Here is a 17094-nt window from a genome sequence, read left to right as displayed (position 1 = left end):
AAGTTTTTTTATTTTTTGAAGTTAGGCTGCATTCCCATCATGGGGCTTGAACTCTCAAAACCCTAAGATCAAGAATCACATGCTCTGCTAACTGATCTGGCGAGGCACCCCTGCATATACTTTTAAATTCTGGCTTCTTAGACTGAAAATTGGTGTTTCTTAGTACTGAATATATGTGAAATAACTAAACAAATATTGCAAGTTTATTTTAGACTGATTTCTGTGCTACTTAACATACTACACCAGATTTTCCTCTTCACGATTGGCTCCTACAGATAGTTTACATCTTGTTTACTTTCCTGGGATGCCAGCATTTGAGATAGCTATAACCTTACCTTATAATTTCGGGGGAATTTTAAGTCAATTTTAGATTTTCCATGGCAGTTACTTAGGAACAATGAAGTAATTCCATTTTATTAGTTTCAACAGTGCTATATGCTGCTGTTTATGCATGAATGTAAAGCGTTATTTTTTGTTACAGCTAATGATTGGCTCTTAGGATAATAGTTACATTTTTATAAGAAACCAGGAAGTAGCTTGTGAATTCTCAGTATGATTGGCTTTTTCTTGAGGGAAAAAAAAAACACTGTGATAGAACTTTGTTTTTTTTTTCTGAGACTAGGTAAGCGTAAATTTATCTGCTTGCAGGAAGAAAACTTTCGCAAGAGAAAGTTGCCTGTGGTAAGTTCAGTTGTTAAAGTAAAAAAATTCAATCATGATGGAGAAGAGGAGGAGGAAGATGATGATTGTGGGTCTCGTACAGGAAGCATCTCCAGCAGTGTGTCAGTGCCAGCAAAGCCTGAAAGGAGGTACCTTGACCATTGTCTGTAAATTAATTTTTAATTGCCTGATGGAATCTTCTGGTTTTCTTGAAGAGGATATCATAAAAATAAAATTTTAATAGTATGTAAGACTTTTCTATTGGTTTTTGAGAAACAGATTAATAAAAGAGAAATTGCTTAAAATTGGAGAAGATTACAGAGAATAAAAACTGTAATATGGTGAGGCTGGTGAAGGGGTGATCCAGATTCATTATTTTAAAAGGTTAAAATGTTCCAGTCTAGTTGACACTTCTTAAAAATGTACAGCTGTTCTGTACAGAATCTAAGGGAAGACTGTAGTAAAGGCCCAACAGATGGCTAGCATGAAAGAACTCATATCTAAAATTTAATATACTTTTAACTTTTTTTTAGACCTTCACTCCCACCTTCTAAACAAGCTAACAAGAACCTAATTTTGAAGGCTATATCTGAAGCTCAAGAATCTGTAACAAAAACAACTAACTATTCTACAGGTAATTTCAAATGTATTATGTTTACATTGAGTTTTCTTTGACTCTTGAAGCTTGCATTGATTGCTTCCCAAGTTGTATAATAAAGACACTTGCCAGATGTCAGAACCAAGAAGAGTTGCCAGATGTCAGAACCAAGAAGAGTTTCGGAGAAGAATGGTTTTAACAGATCATTTTGAGAAACCCCAGTTGTCAGTGTAATTTAGTTCTTTGATCACTGTGTAGTGCCTTTTATTCCCTTCATATTGTGTGTGAAATATTTAATAAAATTTTTATAGGGAGTTTTGATAAAGGTGGGACTTTCATATTCATGTCATTGGAGTCAACATTTGATAGGATTTATGACGTATAAAAGGGAGCGCAGTTGGATATTAAGAGTCAGAGTTAGACAAATTTGGCTAGTGCATGAGCAGATTGGCTTTTTTTTCCCCCAGTAGAACCCATTAATGGAATATAAGGCAGAGAATTGACTCACTTGTGATGTTCCTGCCCCAGTCCTAGTGGAAGTACTGAATTATTTTATGAGAATGTAAAGGTATTGCATGTTTTTAAAGGATAAGAAAAGGAGATAAGTCACATATAGTCTGATCTTACAGAAAACTTGTTCCGAAATGCAAACTAAATGATGGGTGCCATATTGTCATAAATTCTGTTCTGCCCCATGTGCTAAAGCTAGTGTGCAAAACTTTTAATTAATAAAAATTGATAATTGCCCACTCTAAAAATTTTTATTTTATTTTTGCTATGGATTTGATGACCATTTGTTTAGCATTTTTCTGCCGTTTCTTTTGTATCTCTTTATGTCACCCTTTCCTAAAGTGAAGTAGATTTTAAGTTACCAGCTTTTGAACCTCATAGGTATCTGTCCTCTTCTCATTTCTAATTTAACTTTGAACATAAACAGCTTTTGCATATGAGGACTATCAGGCTAAGGCCAAAACTAGACCTAACCTATATAAATTTCATTTCTTTGCCTTTCTATAATATTGTGTTGTTTTTTTGTTGTTTGGGTTTTTTTTTTCAGATTTTATTAGAGAGAGAGCATGAGCAGGGAGAGAGGGGAGTGGGAGAAACAAGCTGTCCATTGAGCAAAAACCTTTATGTTGGTCTTGATCCCAGGACCCTGGGATCATGACCTAAGCCAGAATCGAGTCCGATGCTTAACCGACTAAGCCACCCGCCACCCCCCTGTTTTTATAATAGTGGGAGATTGCTCATGTATTTTTGAGAAATAACATTGATATTCATTTTTGACCTGTAGTATGTAAATTATAATTTGAAGTTGTTATGTGATAATGAAGCAAAATTTAAATTACATTTGGTTAAAAATGTCTGGCAGTGTATTTATGGCATGTGGTTTAAAATGTATAGATGAAGTCAGGTATATATCTCTCTGGAATATTAGAAGAAAAAAAGATGTTACCTGTGAACCATTTCAAATTTTTCATTTGTTCTAAACCCATGGAGGCATTTATATTTAATAGGATATATTCACTGCTCAGTTTTGATGTATTATTGCATCTACATTTCCCATCTTTTTTCCTTTTAAAAAGTCTCACAGAAACAGACACTTCCAGTTGCTCCCAGAACTCGAACTTCTCAAGAAGAATTGCTGGCAGAAATGGTCCAGGGCCAAAGCAGGACCCCCAGAATAAGTACCCCCATTAAAGAAGAGGAAACAAAGGGAGATAATATAGAAAAGAGCCAAGGTAATAATTTAAATGATATGTCATTCTCTGTTACTACACTTTTTTTTTTTCATGAGGCACTAAAGATTTGCCAGTGGGTGTTTGTGAAATGTTAGTTGTGTGAGAAAAGTGCTCGTTAGGCCCAAAGAGAGAAGGAGAAGGGGCTGAGAGGAAAGTCTAATAAGCCTGCACATTTTAGGATCTTAAGTCTTTTTATTACAGAAATTTTTGATTTTTTTTTTTTGAAGATTTTATTTATTTATTTGACAGAGATCATAAGTAGGCAGAGAGGCAGGCAGAGAGAGAGAGAGGGGGGGAGGTAGGCTCCCTATTGAGCAGAGAGCCTGATGCAGGGCTTGATCCCAGGACCCTGAGATCATGACCTGGGCCGAAGGCTTAGAAGCTTAACCCACTGAGCCATCCAGGCGCCCCAGAAATTTTTAATGTTATTAAAAGTGGGAAGAACAGTGCGATGAATTGCCACGAACCCAGTTATCTAGCCTTAATAATTACCAGTGTTTTGCTGGTCCTGAGAAAGTTTCTACTTAGAGATACATAGATGTCTGCATTTTTTCTTCTTTTTGTTAATTGTACCCCTGTTCTCCTGAACTGGGACACTTCTTAGCATCCTTTCTTTCACCTGGCCAGTTGTCCCAGTGGCCCTACTTTATTCTTTTGTTGCTGGTTAACTGCAGTTAGCTTTCAGCTGATCTTTCTACTTCCTTTCTCTCAACCCCACTACCCCATCTTCAGTACAGACACTTTTCCTGTCATGTCAAGGTGTGCTTTAATCATGTGATTTCTTCTTGAGAGCATTATGATGTTTCTATCTCATGCACTATCTGGGACTGATGCCATCAGCTTGGCCTTTAGTCAGTTTGGATAGCTGGTCTCTGGGCCTTTCCAGTCAAGAACCTCTTCTGTTCTATCAAGAAAGGTCCTAGTTTACATCTGTTTCTTTTCTATTGAGATCTAAATTTTAAAAAACCTCGCCAAAACTGAATGCTCGTCATGTTATTTCTGACACACTTTTCTAATGCTGGCATACGTTTTTTCATTCCTTCTTAACTATGTTCTTGAAACTGTTTCAGGTTCATTTCAAATCTGTTTCATGAGGCCTTAATGATTCCATTCTGTGTGTCCCTTCATTCTCTCTTTAAAAAAAAAAAAGATCCTTGTATTTTGCATTTTGCCATGTAGCATTATGTGCAAATCCAATAAATGATGGACATGATAACAGGAAAATTCCAAAACAGCCAAATACATTAACTAGAAAGTATAAATGAGCCGATCAGTATTTTGTAAAGAGCAACTAGAAAGCATTTGAGCTTCAGTAAGGGTAAGAATCACAGTGTGTTGAAGTCCATCAAACATCATGAAGTACATCAAACTTGATTTCATATATATTTTTTAATATATTTTATGTATTTTAGAGAGCACGAGCAGAAGGAGGGTTAGAGGGATAAGCAGACTCCCTGCTAAGCAGAGAGCCTGATGTGGGACTTGATCCCAGGACTCTGGGATCATGCCTTGAGCTAAAGGCAGATGCTTGATCAGGTGAGCCCCCATGATTTCATATTTTTTTTAAAATAGATCTTTAGGGGCGCCTGGGTGGCTCAGTGGGTTAAGCCGCTGCCTTTGGCTCCGGTCCTCAGGGTCCTGGTATCGAGTCCCGCATCGGGCTCTCTGCTCAGCAGGGAGCCTGCTTCCTTTCCTCTCTCTCTGCCTGCCTCTCTGCTTACTTGTGATCTCTCTCTGTCAAATAAATAAAATCTTTAAAAAAAAAAAAAAAGATCTTTCATTGGTCACCTTCTGGAGGATAATAGATACTAATTCATTGTCTTGAAAACTGGGTAAATTATTGAGCATTTATGCTGTTTTTGTGTTAAAGAATGGTGTCCCTGTATAGTCAAATAGTATAGGAGTTAACATCTGCTTTTGTGAATAGTTTTATTGGACCAACCCTTGCCCATTCATGTATATATTGTCTGTGGCTGCTTTTGTACTATATTCCGAGTTGAATAGCTGCAACCAAAAGCAGACATTTGCAATCATTTATGTAGTTAGTGAGGAAGGTTTTTGTTGTTGTTGTTGTTGTTGTTTTAAATATACTGTGCCCAAAGTGGAGCTTGAACTCATGACCCTGAGATCAAGAGTTGCATTCTTCAGACTGAGCCAACCAGGCACCCCTAGAAAAAGGATTTTTAAAGAAATTCCTCCAGCTAATAAGTGAAAACAGAATGATAGAATTATAGCTTGTTGGGGTTCCCCCCCCAAGTCAGTGAATTAATCTAGGCACTGATCATTAATGGCTACTAAAAAAGTGAAAAACAGTTATTTCATGCCTCCAGAGATAAGAATAAAACTACCTCAGTCTTGGCAGCATCTCTTTCTGCCCACAGGTCCTTTCCCCATGCTGTAATAAAATCACCATTTTTGCACCAAAAAACCCCAAACTACCTTAGTCTACTTGCCAGAGGATTTGAACTTGTGTGATCAGGGTTCTGATCTGGCATTCAGCTTGCAGGAAGTACAGAGGCCAGAGGAATATGTTGCTTGTCACATCATGAGTGTGCAACAGCCAAAGAACAGTATCTGGGATGCCATATAGGTCAAATAGCCTGAGAATTCTGCATTAAAAGACAAAATAAGCAAGGTTAAACTATAGTGTCTAGGGATGCATATTTATGAGCCGCAAAGAAATTTTAGGTTATTATAAAAGGCATAAAAAGTCCTTCCCCTTTAGGGAAGGACTGATTGAGACGGAGCATATATGGGACAGTTTCTGGGGTGGGCGGCACAGTTCTATTTTCTAGACCTGAATGGTGGCTGTAAGGATGTTTTGCCTTATAAAATTCATTAAGCTACTGTTTGTTTTGTGTCGTTCTCTGTATTGTTCTCTGTTTTGTTTTAAAGTAAAAGGTTAAAAATTTGAAATGGTATCAAGTACATCTCATGAGGATTTACTGCTCTTAGTGAATTGGTTTATTCGCAAGTACAAAGTGACATTCTGCAAATAGCAATTAATTACCGTACTTACTGTTACAGTTTTGTGACATGTTTTTAAAGCTTTGTGTTTTACAGCTTTGTAACATGTTTTTTAAAATCTAAATATGTATACATGTATTGGCATGAGTTAGTGTTTTTTCCTCTCTCTGGTCTCTACTTTTATTAGCCTACCGACCTCACAGTATTCATGCTATTTCTCTTTCTGTCTTGGATTAGTCTGTCACCAGAAGTTTATTTTGCTAATGCGTTCAAAGACTTAACAGTGATAATTCTGGCTTTATCGATTCTCCTTTGATGCCTTGGTTTTCTGTTTCTTTGGTTCTGTTCTTATTTTTAATAGATCCACCTATATTTTTAATTATTAATTTATCTCTGCTTGTCTTTTCAGATGTAAACATTTAAGCTGTAAATTTTTCTTGAGGTGCCACTTCTGTTGCAAATCACAAATTCTGATATATAATGTTTTCATTATCAATCAGAGTATCTTTAATTCCTAATATGATCTTCATCTTTGACCCATGAGCTATTTGAAAGTGTTTGTAATTTACAGTATCTGGAGGATTTGTTTCTGACTTTTGCTCTTTTATTATATATTCTTGACTTGATTGAATTGTTTCAGTGTGATCTGTGTAATACATATATTTTGAAAATTGTTAAGAATTAATTTTGCACTTCTTCCATTGCATTTTGAAAGAAAGTGGGCTGTAATTGTTGGATTCAGAATTTTGCATTGAATAGATACAGCTCTGTGGTTATGTTGTTCAAATCTCGACCTTAATGAGTTTTTGATTTGCTTGACTTAACAATAATTGAGAGAAGGTCTTGAGATTGTCTTATGAAGACAAATTTATTTTAATTTCGTTATATTTCTATCAGTGTTTTCCATGCCTTAGTTGTCAGGTTTTTTCAGACCTTTAATGCTTTAGGCATATATATCTCTTAAATATTACAAAGCTAGCTTGTTGTTTGTTTGTTTGTAAAGATTTTATTTATTCTGGGGGAAGCCGAGGGAGAGGGACAAGCAGACTCTGTGCTGAGTGTGGAACCCAATATGTGGCTTGATCTCAGGACCCTGAGGTCATGACCTAAGCCAGAATCAAGAGTCAGACCCTTAACTGACTGAACCACCAAGGCGCCCCTAGATTTTTTTTGTCTTTTTTTTAACCCAATCTGAGTTTGCCTGTTACTGGAAAGTTTAAACCATTGATAGTTCTGTCATATTTTCTTTCTTTTTTTTTCTTTTTTTGCCAAAGATTGATTGATTGATTTGACAGAGAGAGAATGAGAGCACAAGCAGGGGGAGTGACAGGCAGAGAGAGGATGCAGGCTCCCTAGTGAGCAGGGACCCCCGATAGAGGCTTGATCCCAGGACCCTGGGATTACGACCTGAGCTGAAAGCAGAAGCTTAACCAACTGAGCCACCCAGGCACCCTTCTTTTTTTTTTTTTTTGATTCATATTGGCCTTTTGTTTTTTCCTCCTCATTGCCTTTAAGATTCATTAGTAACTATTATTGATTGCCCCAGCTCTGTATTTTTTTTTTTTTAACTAGTTTAAACACTCCATTTCTATTTATCCAGTGGTTAGCACCAAAATCTTACCATGCAAATTTAATTGCATATTCCAGAAGTTAATGTTCTGACCCGATTTCCAAAGTAAATTAACTGTAGAATACCTTAGCTTCAGGCTTTACCTTTCTGGCTTACATTATGTTTCCAGTTTTTCATTTTTGTTATTTTTTAAATGCACAAGTTGGGCACTATTATTATTTTACCCACCCAGTGTTTATTCTGATTTTACCTACATGTTTATCAGTTTTTGTTCTCACACCTTGAATGTTACTTGAGGATCATCATCTTCAATGTTTTGAAGTATTTTTGAAGTGTATTCTTTGACAGTTGCTTTAAGAATAGGTCTTTTGCTCTAAATTTGCCAAGAGGCTATTTATCTGTGTTTTTTCCCTCCTTGTTCTTGTGCAGTAATTTTGCTGGATAACAACAGTTCTTTGTTCTCAGCACCTTGTATGTATTATGCCATTGTCTTCTGGCTTCCATTATTGTTGAATGGACTTCTGTCATTCTAATTGTCTGTCGTTCCTTTGTAGGTGATCTGTCCTTTCTCTGGATGCTTTCAAGATCTTCTCTTTGTCTTTGATGTTCTGCAGTTTCACTACGATGTATCTAGGCATGGATTTCCTTTGGTTTTCCTATTTTGTATATGTTGTATAAAAAACATTTAGATAAAATATTTTACATATGAAATATATGTTTACCATAGAAAAATTGGAAAAACAAATCTTTGTAATGCTTGTTGATAGATTAGAAACTCATCAAATAGTGTAGGAAATTTAAAAATAAAAAGCATCGTTCTTTGCTTCATTCTTCTCTACATTGGTTCTTCCCAGATGGCTGCCACTTTTAAATGCTTATGTTTATGTCTTTAATTTTCTCCATATCCCATAATATGCTTTATAACAATTTTTTTCATTCACTAACAGTAGATGATATTTCTTGTTTTTTTGCTATGGTGTATCAGGATTTAACTCACACTTTTCCCTGCTTTTCAAGCTTATAAAGTAAAATCAGTATTTTTGGTTCATTTACTTATTTTTGTCATTTTTTTTTTTAAGATTTTATTTATTTGACAGAGATCTCAAGTAGGCAGAGAGGCAGGCAGAGAGAGGGGAGGAAGCAGGCTCCCCACAGAGCAGAGAGCCTGATGTGGGGCCCGATCCCAGGACCCTGGGATCACGACCCGAGCCAAAGGCAGAGGCTTTAACCCACTGAGCCACCCAGGTGTCCTTGTTTTTGTCATTTTATTTTTTTTTAAGATTTTATTTATTTATTTGTCAGAGAGGATGAGCACAGGCAGGCAGAGTTGCAGGCAGAGGGAGAAGCAGGCTCCCTGCATCGAGTCCCGATGTGGGACTCGATCCTAGGATACTGGGATCACGACCCCAGCTGAAGGCAGCTGCTTAACCAACGGAGCCATGCAGGCGTCCCTGGTTTTGTCATTTTAAATAATATATCTAAATATTTACTTTTTGTGTGATTACTATAATTCAGTATGCTTTGGTTTTTTGTTTGTTTGTTTGTTTTAGTTTTTAGATTTTATTTATTTATTTTAGGAGAGAAAATGCAAGCAGAGGGAGAGAGAGGGACAAGCAGACTCTGTGCTGAGCTCGGAGTCCAGCATAAGGACTCAATCTCATGACCCTGAGATTATGATCTGAGGTGAAATTAAGAGTTGGATGCTTAGCTGAGCCACCCAGATGCCCCTGTTTCAGTATACTTTGATTTCCAAAAGATAAGGATATTTATGTCCCTTTTTAAACTTTTTTTTTTTTTTTACGATTTTATTTATTTATTTGACAGAGAGCACAAGTAGGCAGAGAGGCAGGCAGAGAGAGAGGGGGAAGTAGGCTCCTTGCTGAGCAGAGAGCTGGGTTCAGGGCTTGATCCCAGGACCCTGGGATTATAACCTGAGCCGAAGGCAGAGGCTTAACCCACTGAGCCACCCAGGCACCCCCCTTTTTAAACTCTTAATACATCTTTCCTTACCACACCTTCTAAATTCTGTACTTTTTGGGGGGGTGTGCAGAGGGAGGAACAGAGAGAATCTTAAGCAGGTTCCACACCCCGCATAGTGGGGCTCTATCTCACGACCCTGAGATGGTAGCCTGAGTCAAAATCAGGAGTCAGATGCTTAACCAGCTGAGCCACCCAGGTGCTCTAAACTCTGTACTTTTATATTGCCAAAGATGATCAAGTACATCTTTTGTTTTGCTTTCCTCGTTAAGACTACTATGCTTTGTAAGTTGGCTCTAAAAGTTGAGAACCAGGGGGTGGGGAGTTGGGTGAGCCTGGTGGTGGGTATTATGGAGGGCACATATCGCATGGAGCACTGGGTGTGGTGCATAAACAATAAATTCTGGAACAATGAAAAGAAAAATATAACAAGAAAGTAAAAGTTGAGACCAATAAAGAGTGTATTTACATTATTAGGACTAAATAAATAGGGGTTGCCTGGGTGGCTAGTCGATTAAGCATCAGACTCTCAATTTATACTCACGGTGTGATCTCAGGGTCATGAGGTCAAACCCCGCATCAGGCTCCATAGTAGGCAGGAAACCTGCTTAAGATTTTCTCATTTCCCTTTGCCTGTCACCCTGCTCAAGTGTGAGCATGCATTCTTACTCTGTCTAAATAAATAAATGAAAATCTTCTTTTAAAAAAAACTAATTCATTAGAGGGTCAGATTTCCATTTTTGTCTATAGCTGTTTGCTAGGGATTCCTTAGATAAGTTTAATTTTTCTGCTCTTGAACAATTTTTTGTTTTCCTGAAGTTCTTTCCCCTACCCCCCCTTTTTGTATTGTATTGCCTACCTTCATTATGGTCTAAAAATTTGTCATTTTATACTAAGTCTTTGAGTTCCACTTTTTTCTTAGGTACCTTCATTCCAGAGCGTCTGTCCTCTAGCTCATCTAACTGGTTGCTCTCTAGATCTGCTTCAAGACTGTCATTCCAGGACTTAACTCCTCCCCTGAGTTTGCTCTGCATTTTCTGGATCCCACTGTCTTCTCGGTATATTCTCATTCTGTTATCACATCATGAAGAAACTTAAAAAGTATGGGAGGTAAATTCTTCTGAGTACTTAGAAATCTAAAGATACCCTTTTACTTAATTGATACTTTGGATAGGTACAAAATTCTAAGTTGAATTTTTCTCAAAACTTTGAAGACATGGCTTCATTATCTTGAAGCTTCTAATGTTTATGCTGAGGAGTTGGTTGCCCATGTGATTCTTATTCCATTATAGAATACAAGGGATTTATTTTTCTGGAGGGTTTTAGGATTTTCTGTGTGTTTCTGTGTGTTTTTTTTACTGTGGTAAACTTCAAAAAAAAAAGATGCTATTTAGTCACTTTCGGGCCAAATACTTTGTGCACTTCTTAAATTTGAAAATTCGTGTTTTTAGTGTGGGAAATTCTCTTCAAATTATTTCTTTAAAATTTTTTTCTCTTTTGGAAATTAAATTCCTGCTTTTATTTTCTCCTCATTTTTGTCTGATCTTATTCTTCTTTGGCATATTTTATTGACTTGACTTTTGTCTCCCCTCTCCCCCGTTTTTTTTTTTTTTTAAAGATTTTATTTATTTATTTGACAGACAGAGATCACAAGTAGGCAGAGGCAGGCAGAGAGAGATGAGGAAGCAGTCTCCCTGCTGAGCAGAGAGCCGGATGCGGGGCTCGATCCCAGAACCCTGGGATCATGACCTGAACTGAAGGCAGAGGCTTAACCCACTGAGCCATCCAGGTGCCCCTCCCCCATTTTTGTTTTTGGTTTCCTTTTTTAAATGAATTTAAGTTTTTAAAATTATATTTTAAAAATGTCTGCAAGGTCTTTCTTGGTCTGTTTATGTATCTTGTTTTGGGGATATAATATTTCAAATTTGTCAAAAGAATATAATTACAGGATTTTTTTTTCTTTTTAAAGAATTATATTTTGTGTCCTAATTGATGGTTTTCCAGAGTCAGTTTTTGTTTTTTGTTTTTTTGTTTTTCCCTTTTATTTGCAGGCTCTTTTCAAAAATGTTTGTAAACATGTGAGTTCCTCATTTAAGAAAAGTCAGTAAAGAGGCTTACCTGGAATTGTGTGGGCCAAGCTTTGCTGTGGGCATGTTTTATTTTAAATAAAGCAGACAAGGACCTGCAGGTGGCCTTGAAATTAAAGAGGAGTTTTCTGGAGGTTCTTACACTCCCAATAGCTATCTAAGATTCTCCCCAGATAATTTTCTGAGTTCCTTCTTCTTAAAACATTTGAAAAAAATTTCTTTAAAGTAGGCTCCATGCCCAAAATGGGCCTTGAACTCCTGACCCGGAGAGCAGGAGTCTTACACTCTACTGACTGAGTCAGGGAGCCACCCCAAAATGTTTGAATTTTTAGAAAATGCGTGGCCGTCTCATTTGCAAACCCTTGTTTTCTGTTGAACATCCTTTGTAGTCTTCTTTGCTCCTCACTTCTCACAGTCTTGGATGCCCCTCTTTGTTCATTTCATCCAGGTTAAGTATCTCCAGATTGTCGATTCCCAAGTGGGTATCTCCAGCCAGGGCTTTGCATCTGAATTCCTAATTCTCCTCCAGCTGCTTATTCTACATTTTTTTTTTTTTTTTGGATATGTAATAAATTAAACTTGTCTAAAACATAACTACTAACAATTTTTTCTTCCATTCTGTTTTTCCTACAGTCTTCCTCATTTTAGTTAACAGCACAGCACCACCTTTCCAGTTGATCAGGCCAGAAACTTAATGCTGTTCTTTCTTTGAAACTTAAGGCCATTCTTCCTTGCCTCTGTCTTTGCTTTCCTCTTTGTCTTTCTTCTTTTACCTTCCTTCTTCCCTCCACCTTTAGCAAATCCTGTCTGCTTCTACCTTCAGAGTATATTTAAATTCACTGTTCCTCATTGCCTCTCCCTCTACCATCCTAGGTTAAGCCATCATCCATGACTTACCTGGATTATTGGAATAGTGTCCTTACTGGTCTGTCTGCTTTCAAACTTGTCCTCCTACAGTTTGTTCCACACAGTAGCAAGTGATCCTTTTTTTTTTTTTTTTAATAAACATATAATGTATTATTAGTCCCAGGTGTACAAGGTCTGTGAATCGCCAGGTTTGCACACTTTTCTGAGATTAAAAGTCTCTTATGTTTTGTCTCCCTCCTGATCCCATCTTGTTTCATTTATTCTTTTCCTACCCCCCAAACCCCCAACGTTGTATCTCCACTTCCTCATATCAGGGAGATCGTATGATAGCTGTCTTTCTCTGATTGGCAAGTGATCCTTTTAAACTGTAAGTGAGATCATGCTGCTCCCCTTCTCAGAACCTACTGGTGCTCCCCATTACACTCCAACTAAAAGTAAGATTCCTCCCTGATCTTGTCACCTATTAGCCTTTTCCTTCCCTCCACTTGCTTCTCCTTGATATCCCCCGGACATGCTTGCTGTATTTCTCTTTCAGAGCGTTCAAAGAAGAGCATGTCTGAGATGCTTTCACCCTTTCCCTGGAATATTTTTTTCCATAGGTCCACATAACTCACTCAAAAGTTGTCTTCGTGAATCCTTCCCTAGCCCCCTACTCCTTTACCCACTCTTCTAAATCTTTATTTTTGCCACAGCACTTCTTATGTTATACGTATTTTGTGTTTTCATAGTTTAGATATTTTTATCCCCTCAGATCATCAATACAAAACATGTTCTGCTTTACATACATTTTGAGGGCTTTTTTTGTTTGTTTTTGAGCTCCCGTCTCCTTCCCCTCCCCACCAGAGTACAAGTTCTCTGACCAGGGATTTATGTGTTACTCCTTGCTGTGATTGAGTGGCTAAAACAGTGCCTGACATATAGTAGGAGCTCACTGAATCCTTTTGTCTTTTTTTTTTTTTTAAAGATTTTATTTTTTTGTTTGAGACCGAGCACAAGCAGAGAGCAGAAGCAGAAGGAGAGGGAGAAGCAGACTCCCCACTGAGCAGGGAGCCCGATGTAGGGCTGGATCCCAGGACTCTGGGATCATGACCTGAGCTGAAGGCAGATGTTTCACCAACTGAGCCATCCACACGTCCCTACCAGGCTCCCCTAAATCCTTTTGTCTTAATGAATGTGTCAGTCGGCCTTGCATCTATCTCAGTTGCAGCTTTCCCAGCATCTCATTTTGGCTTTTCTGCTCTGCCTCACAGGCAGTATTTGTTCATATATTTTCTGTTTTCCAGAGATTGTTGAAAACTCATCTATGATCCCCTTCCTAATTCACACCTCTAAATCAGTGATCTGCTTTTTCTGATGATATAATTTTTTGTGTACTAGAATCATTTTTTGCTACTACACTCTGTATGTATTTGACTTAAATATGTCTACGCTGTTACTGGTATGTAAGAATGTGTAAAAATAGGATTCTAAGGATAGGGATAAAAATATTTCTAGAATATTTGGTTATTTGGCTATTTTCTTCCTGTACCTTAGTGGGTAATGTTAGAAACCCAGTCTGGAGTCACTGTTGTATGTATTAGGAGATTGTAATTTTTAAGTTCTTTACTTCATTTTTATGGACTCTGCAGAATGAGGTGTGTATACATATGCTCAGTGTGTCCTGCTGGACTGGAAGCTTTTTGTGAAGGAGTCTTAATAAAGAGAGGAGTTTTTGTATTCAGAAAAATGAAAATCTCCCTTTTGTTCTGTCCATTGCCTTCCTCGGAGATAAGTACTTCACTTAAAACAGTTTGGTGTAGGGGCACTGGGTGACTCAGTTGGTTAAGCATCTGCCTTCAGCTCAGGTCATGATCCATGATCCCAGGGCCCTGGGATCAGTCTCTGCATCGGGCTCTCTGCTTGGCGGGGAGCCTGCTTCTCCTCTCCCTTTCTATCAAATAAATAAATAAAATCTTAAAAAAGACCAGTTTGGTGTATATCTGTAGTCTCCTTGGCATTTTTTTTTATATGTATGTACATGTATGTCCGTTCTGTAAAGTACAATTATATGTATATTTATATGTACCTACCATATATGTACATATAAAATAGCATCACATGAATTTCTCTGTGACATGTTTTATTTCACTTAATATGTAATGGAGAAAAGTATAATGGCGTGATTATTAGTATGGACTGAGGGAGTCCGACTGCTTCAGTGTTATTAATCCAGGCTATGCCACTTACTAAGTGACCTTAACCTTTTTGTACTCCGATTTCCTTAAAATATGTAATTGTCTTCTGCTGATAGATATTTACATTGGAATCCATGAAGGGATCTTTTTCTGCATTCTAATGTTGGGCTGGGTATAGAGGGTGATGACAGAAACCTCAAATGAGTTTTTTTGTAGCCTTGTTGTTACTCATCTGCTGCTAAGACTCCAGTCCTGCTTTTCTCTTTGATGTGTTGTTTGCTGCCCTCTAGTGAACCCGCTGGTTTTCAGGTGGCTTTTGGCTGAGGATGTGCTGCTCCTTCTCATGGTTTATGCTGTAGATGTCTTGTCTGGCAGCTAGGGCTCTTAATTCTATATGAATCCAAAGCCTTGTAAATTTTGAAAAATATTTTTTTCTGAAGATCTTAAAAAATCAGGTTAAATTTATAGATACAGTGGAGTAGTGAATAAAGATTCTTTTGTAAGTTTCAGCAGTTTTTCTTTTTCCTGTTACTATAAACATCTATTTAACTGGGAAACCAAAGGCTACACTTCATTATAAGAATTCTTCTGTAGGGCTGTTGGGAGTCATGTCCACCATCTTACATGCTTATACTTTGCAGCTTTTTTGCAGCTAGTAAACCAAAGTAAAAATGACCTTTCTTTAACTAAAGCCATGGAAAGAGACCTTTCATGAAAATTCATGAACTGGAAGACTTTAATATTGTTAAGATGGTGCTCTTTGGGGCAGCTGGGTGTCTTAGTGGGTTAAGCCTCTACCTTTGGCTCAGGTCATGATCCCGGGGTCCTGGGATTGAGCCCTGCATTGGGCTCTCTGCTCAGCGACAGGGGGCTACTTCCCCTTACCCCTCTGCCTGCTTCTCTGCCTACTTGTGATCTCTCTCTCTCAAATAAAAAAAAATATTTAAAAAGATAAAAAAGATGGTGGTCCTCTCCAAATTGATTTATGAGTTCAACTCAGTCCATGTTGAAATCCTTCTGGGGCTTTCACAGAAATTGGCAAAGTGATCCTAAGATACATATAGAAATGAAAAGGACCTGGAATAGCCAAAACCACTGAAAAAGAAAATTAGAGGACTTAAATTTTCTAACTGCAAAACTTCCTACAAAGCTATAATTGACTGGTACTAGCATAAGGATATACAGACAGATCTGTAAAATCAAATTGAGCATCTGGAAATAAACCAACACGTTTATCATAAGTTTTGTTGTTTTTTTTTTTTTACATTTTATTTATTTATTTGACAGTGAGAGACACAGCGAGAGAGAGAACACAAGCAGGGAGAGTGGGAGAGGGAAACGTAAGGCTTCCCTCAGAGCAAGGAGCCTGATGCGGGTCTCAGTCCCAGGACCCTGGGATCATAACCAAGCCAAAGGCAGACGCTTAACGACTGAGCCACCGAGGTGCCCTGATTAAGTTGGTTTTCAGTAAGGTTGCCAAGACAGTTCAGTGGGGAATAGATTGGCTTTTCAGCAAAAAGCATTGGACAACTGAATATCCACATGCAGAGAATGAAGTTGGACCCTCACTTTTTTTTTTTTTTTTTAAATATTTTATTTATTTATTTGACAGACAGAGATCCCAAGGAGGCAGAGAGGCAGGCAGAGAGAGGAGGAAGCAGGCTTCCCGCTGAGCAGAGAGCCCGATGTGGGGCTCGATCCCAGGACCCTGGGACCATGACCTGAGCCGAAGGCAGAGGCTTTAACCCACTGAGCCACCCAGGCACCCCTTGGACCCTCACTTTACATAAACTAAAAAATGGATCAAAGGCTTATGTGTAAGAGCTAATTTCATAAAACTCTTAGGGAAGAAATAGGTGTAAACCTAAATGAGCTTGCATTAGGCAATGGTTTCTCAGATTATGAGACCAAAAGCACAAGCATCCAAAGAAAAAGATAATTTAGGGGTGCCTGCGTTGCTCAGTCCTTGGGTATCTGGTTTTGGCTCAGGTCATGATCCCGGGATCCTGGGATGAGTCCCACATCAGGTTCCCTGCTCAGCGGGAAGCCTGCTACTCCCTCTCCCACTCCTTTTACTTGTGATTCCTCTCTTGTGCTCTGTCCTATGTCAAGTAAATAAAATTTTTTAAAAATTAAAAAAAAAATAAAGATAAATAGGACATTAAATTAAAAATTTGGTGTTTCAGAGTATACTCTAAAAATTAAAAGATAACTCTCACTGTGGAGAAAATCACTTACCTAATAATAGTCTATCACTGAACAAGGTCAAGTCCTCATTTCTCTTATCTGTAAATTCCTAACATACCGTATCCATGCAGCAGAATTGCATTATTTCCATGCATTTTAAAAGAGATTTGTCTGAGATTGTGGGTCCAGTTATCCCCCTACCCTTCCCCTAAAAAGGAAGTGCTAAATAACAGCTGTATACTATTTTCAAGGGTAAATGAAACTC

The 17094-nt window shown here is 37.9% G+C and overlaps 1 protein-coding gene across 8 annotated transcripts in view; it reads left to right on the top strand.

The window, feature by feature from the left end:
- ZC3H14 (zinc finger CCCH-type containing 14) overlaps positions 1 to 17094 on the top strand; it is a 53378-nt gene that overhangs the window by 15783 nt on the left and 20501 nt on the right. For all 8 annotated transcript variants that reach the window (XM_059182588.1, XM_059182584.1, XM_059182587.1 and 5 more), the window contains exons 7-9: positions 649 to 809; positions 1194 to 1294; positions 2845 to 3000. In XM_059182588.1, the coding sequence (XP_059038571.1) occupies positions 649 to 809; positions 1194 to 1294; positions 2845 to 3000 (418 nt within the window). The remainder of the gene's footprint in view (positions 1 to 648; positions 810 to 1193; positions 1295 to 2844; positions 3001 to 17094) is intronic.

The sequence above is a fragment of the Mustela lutreola genome, chromosome 7 (assembly GCF_030435805.1).
Source record: "Mustela lutreola isolate mMusLut2 chromosome 7, mMusLut2.pri, whole genome shotgun sequence".
Classification (NCBI taxonomy): Eukaryota; Metazoa; Chordata; class Mammalia; order Carnivora; family Mustelidae; genus Mustela; species Mustela lutreola.
This window is presented reverse-complemented; position numbering and strand designations above follow the sequence as displayed.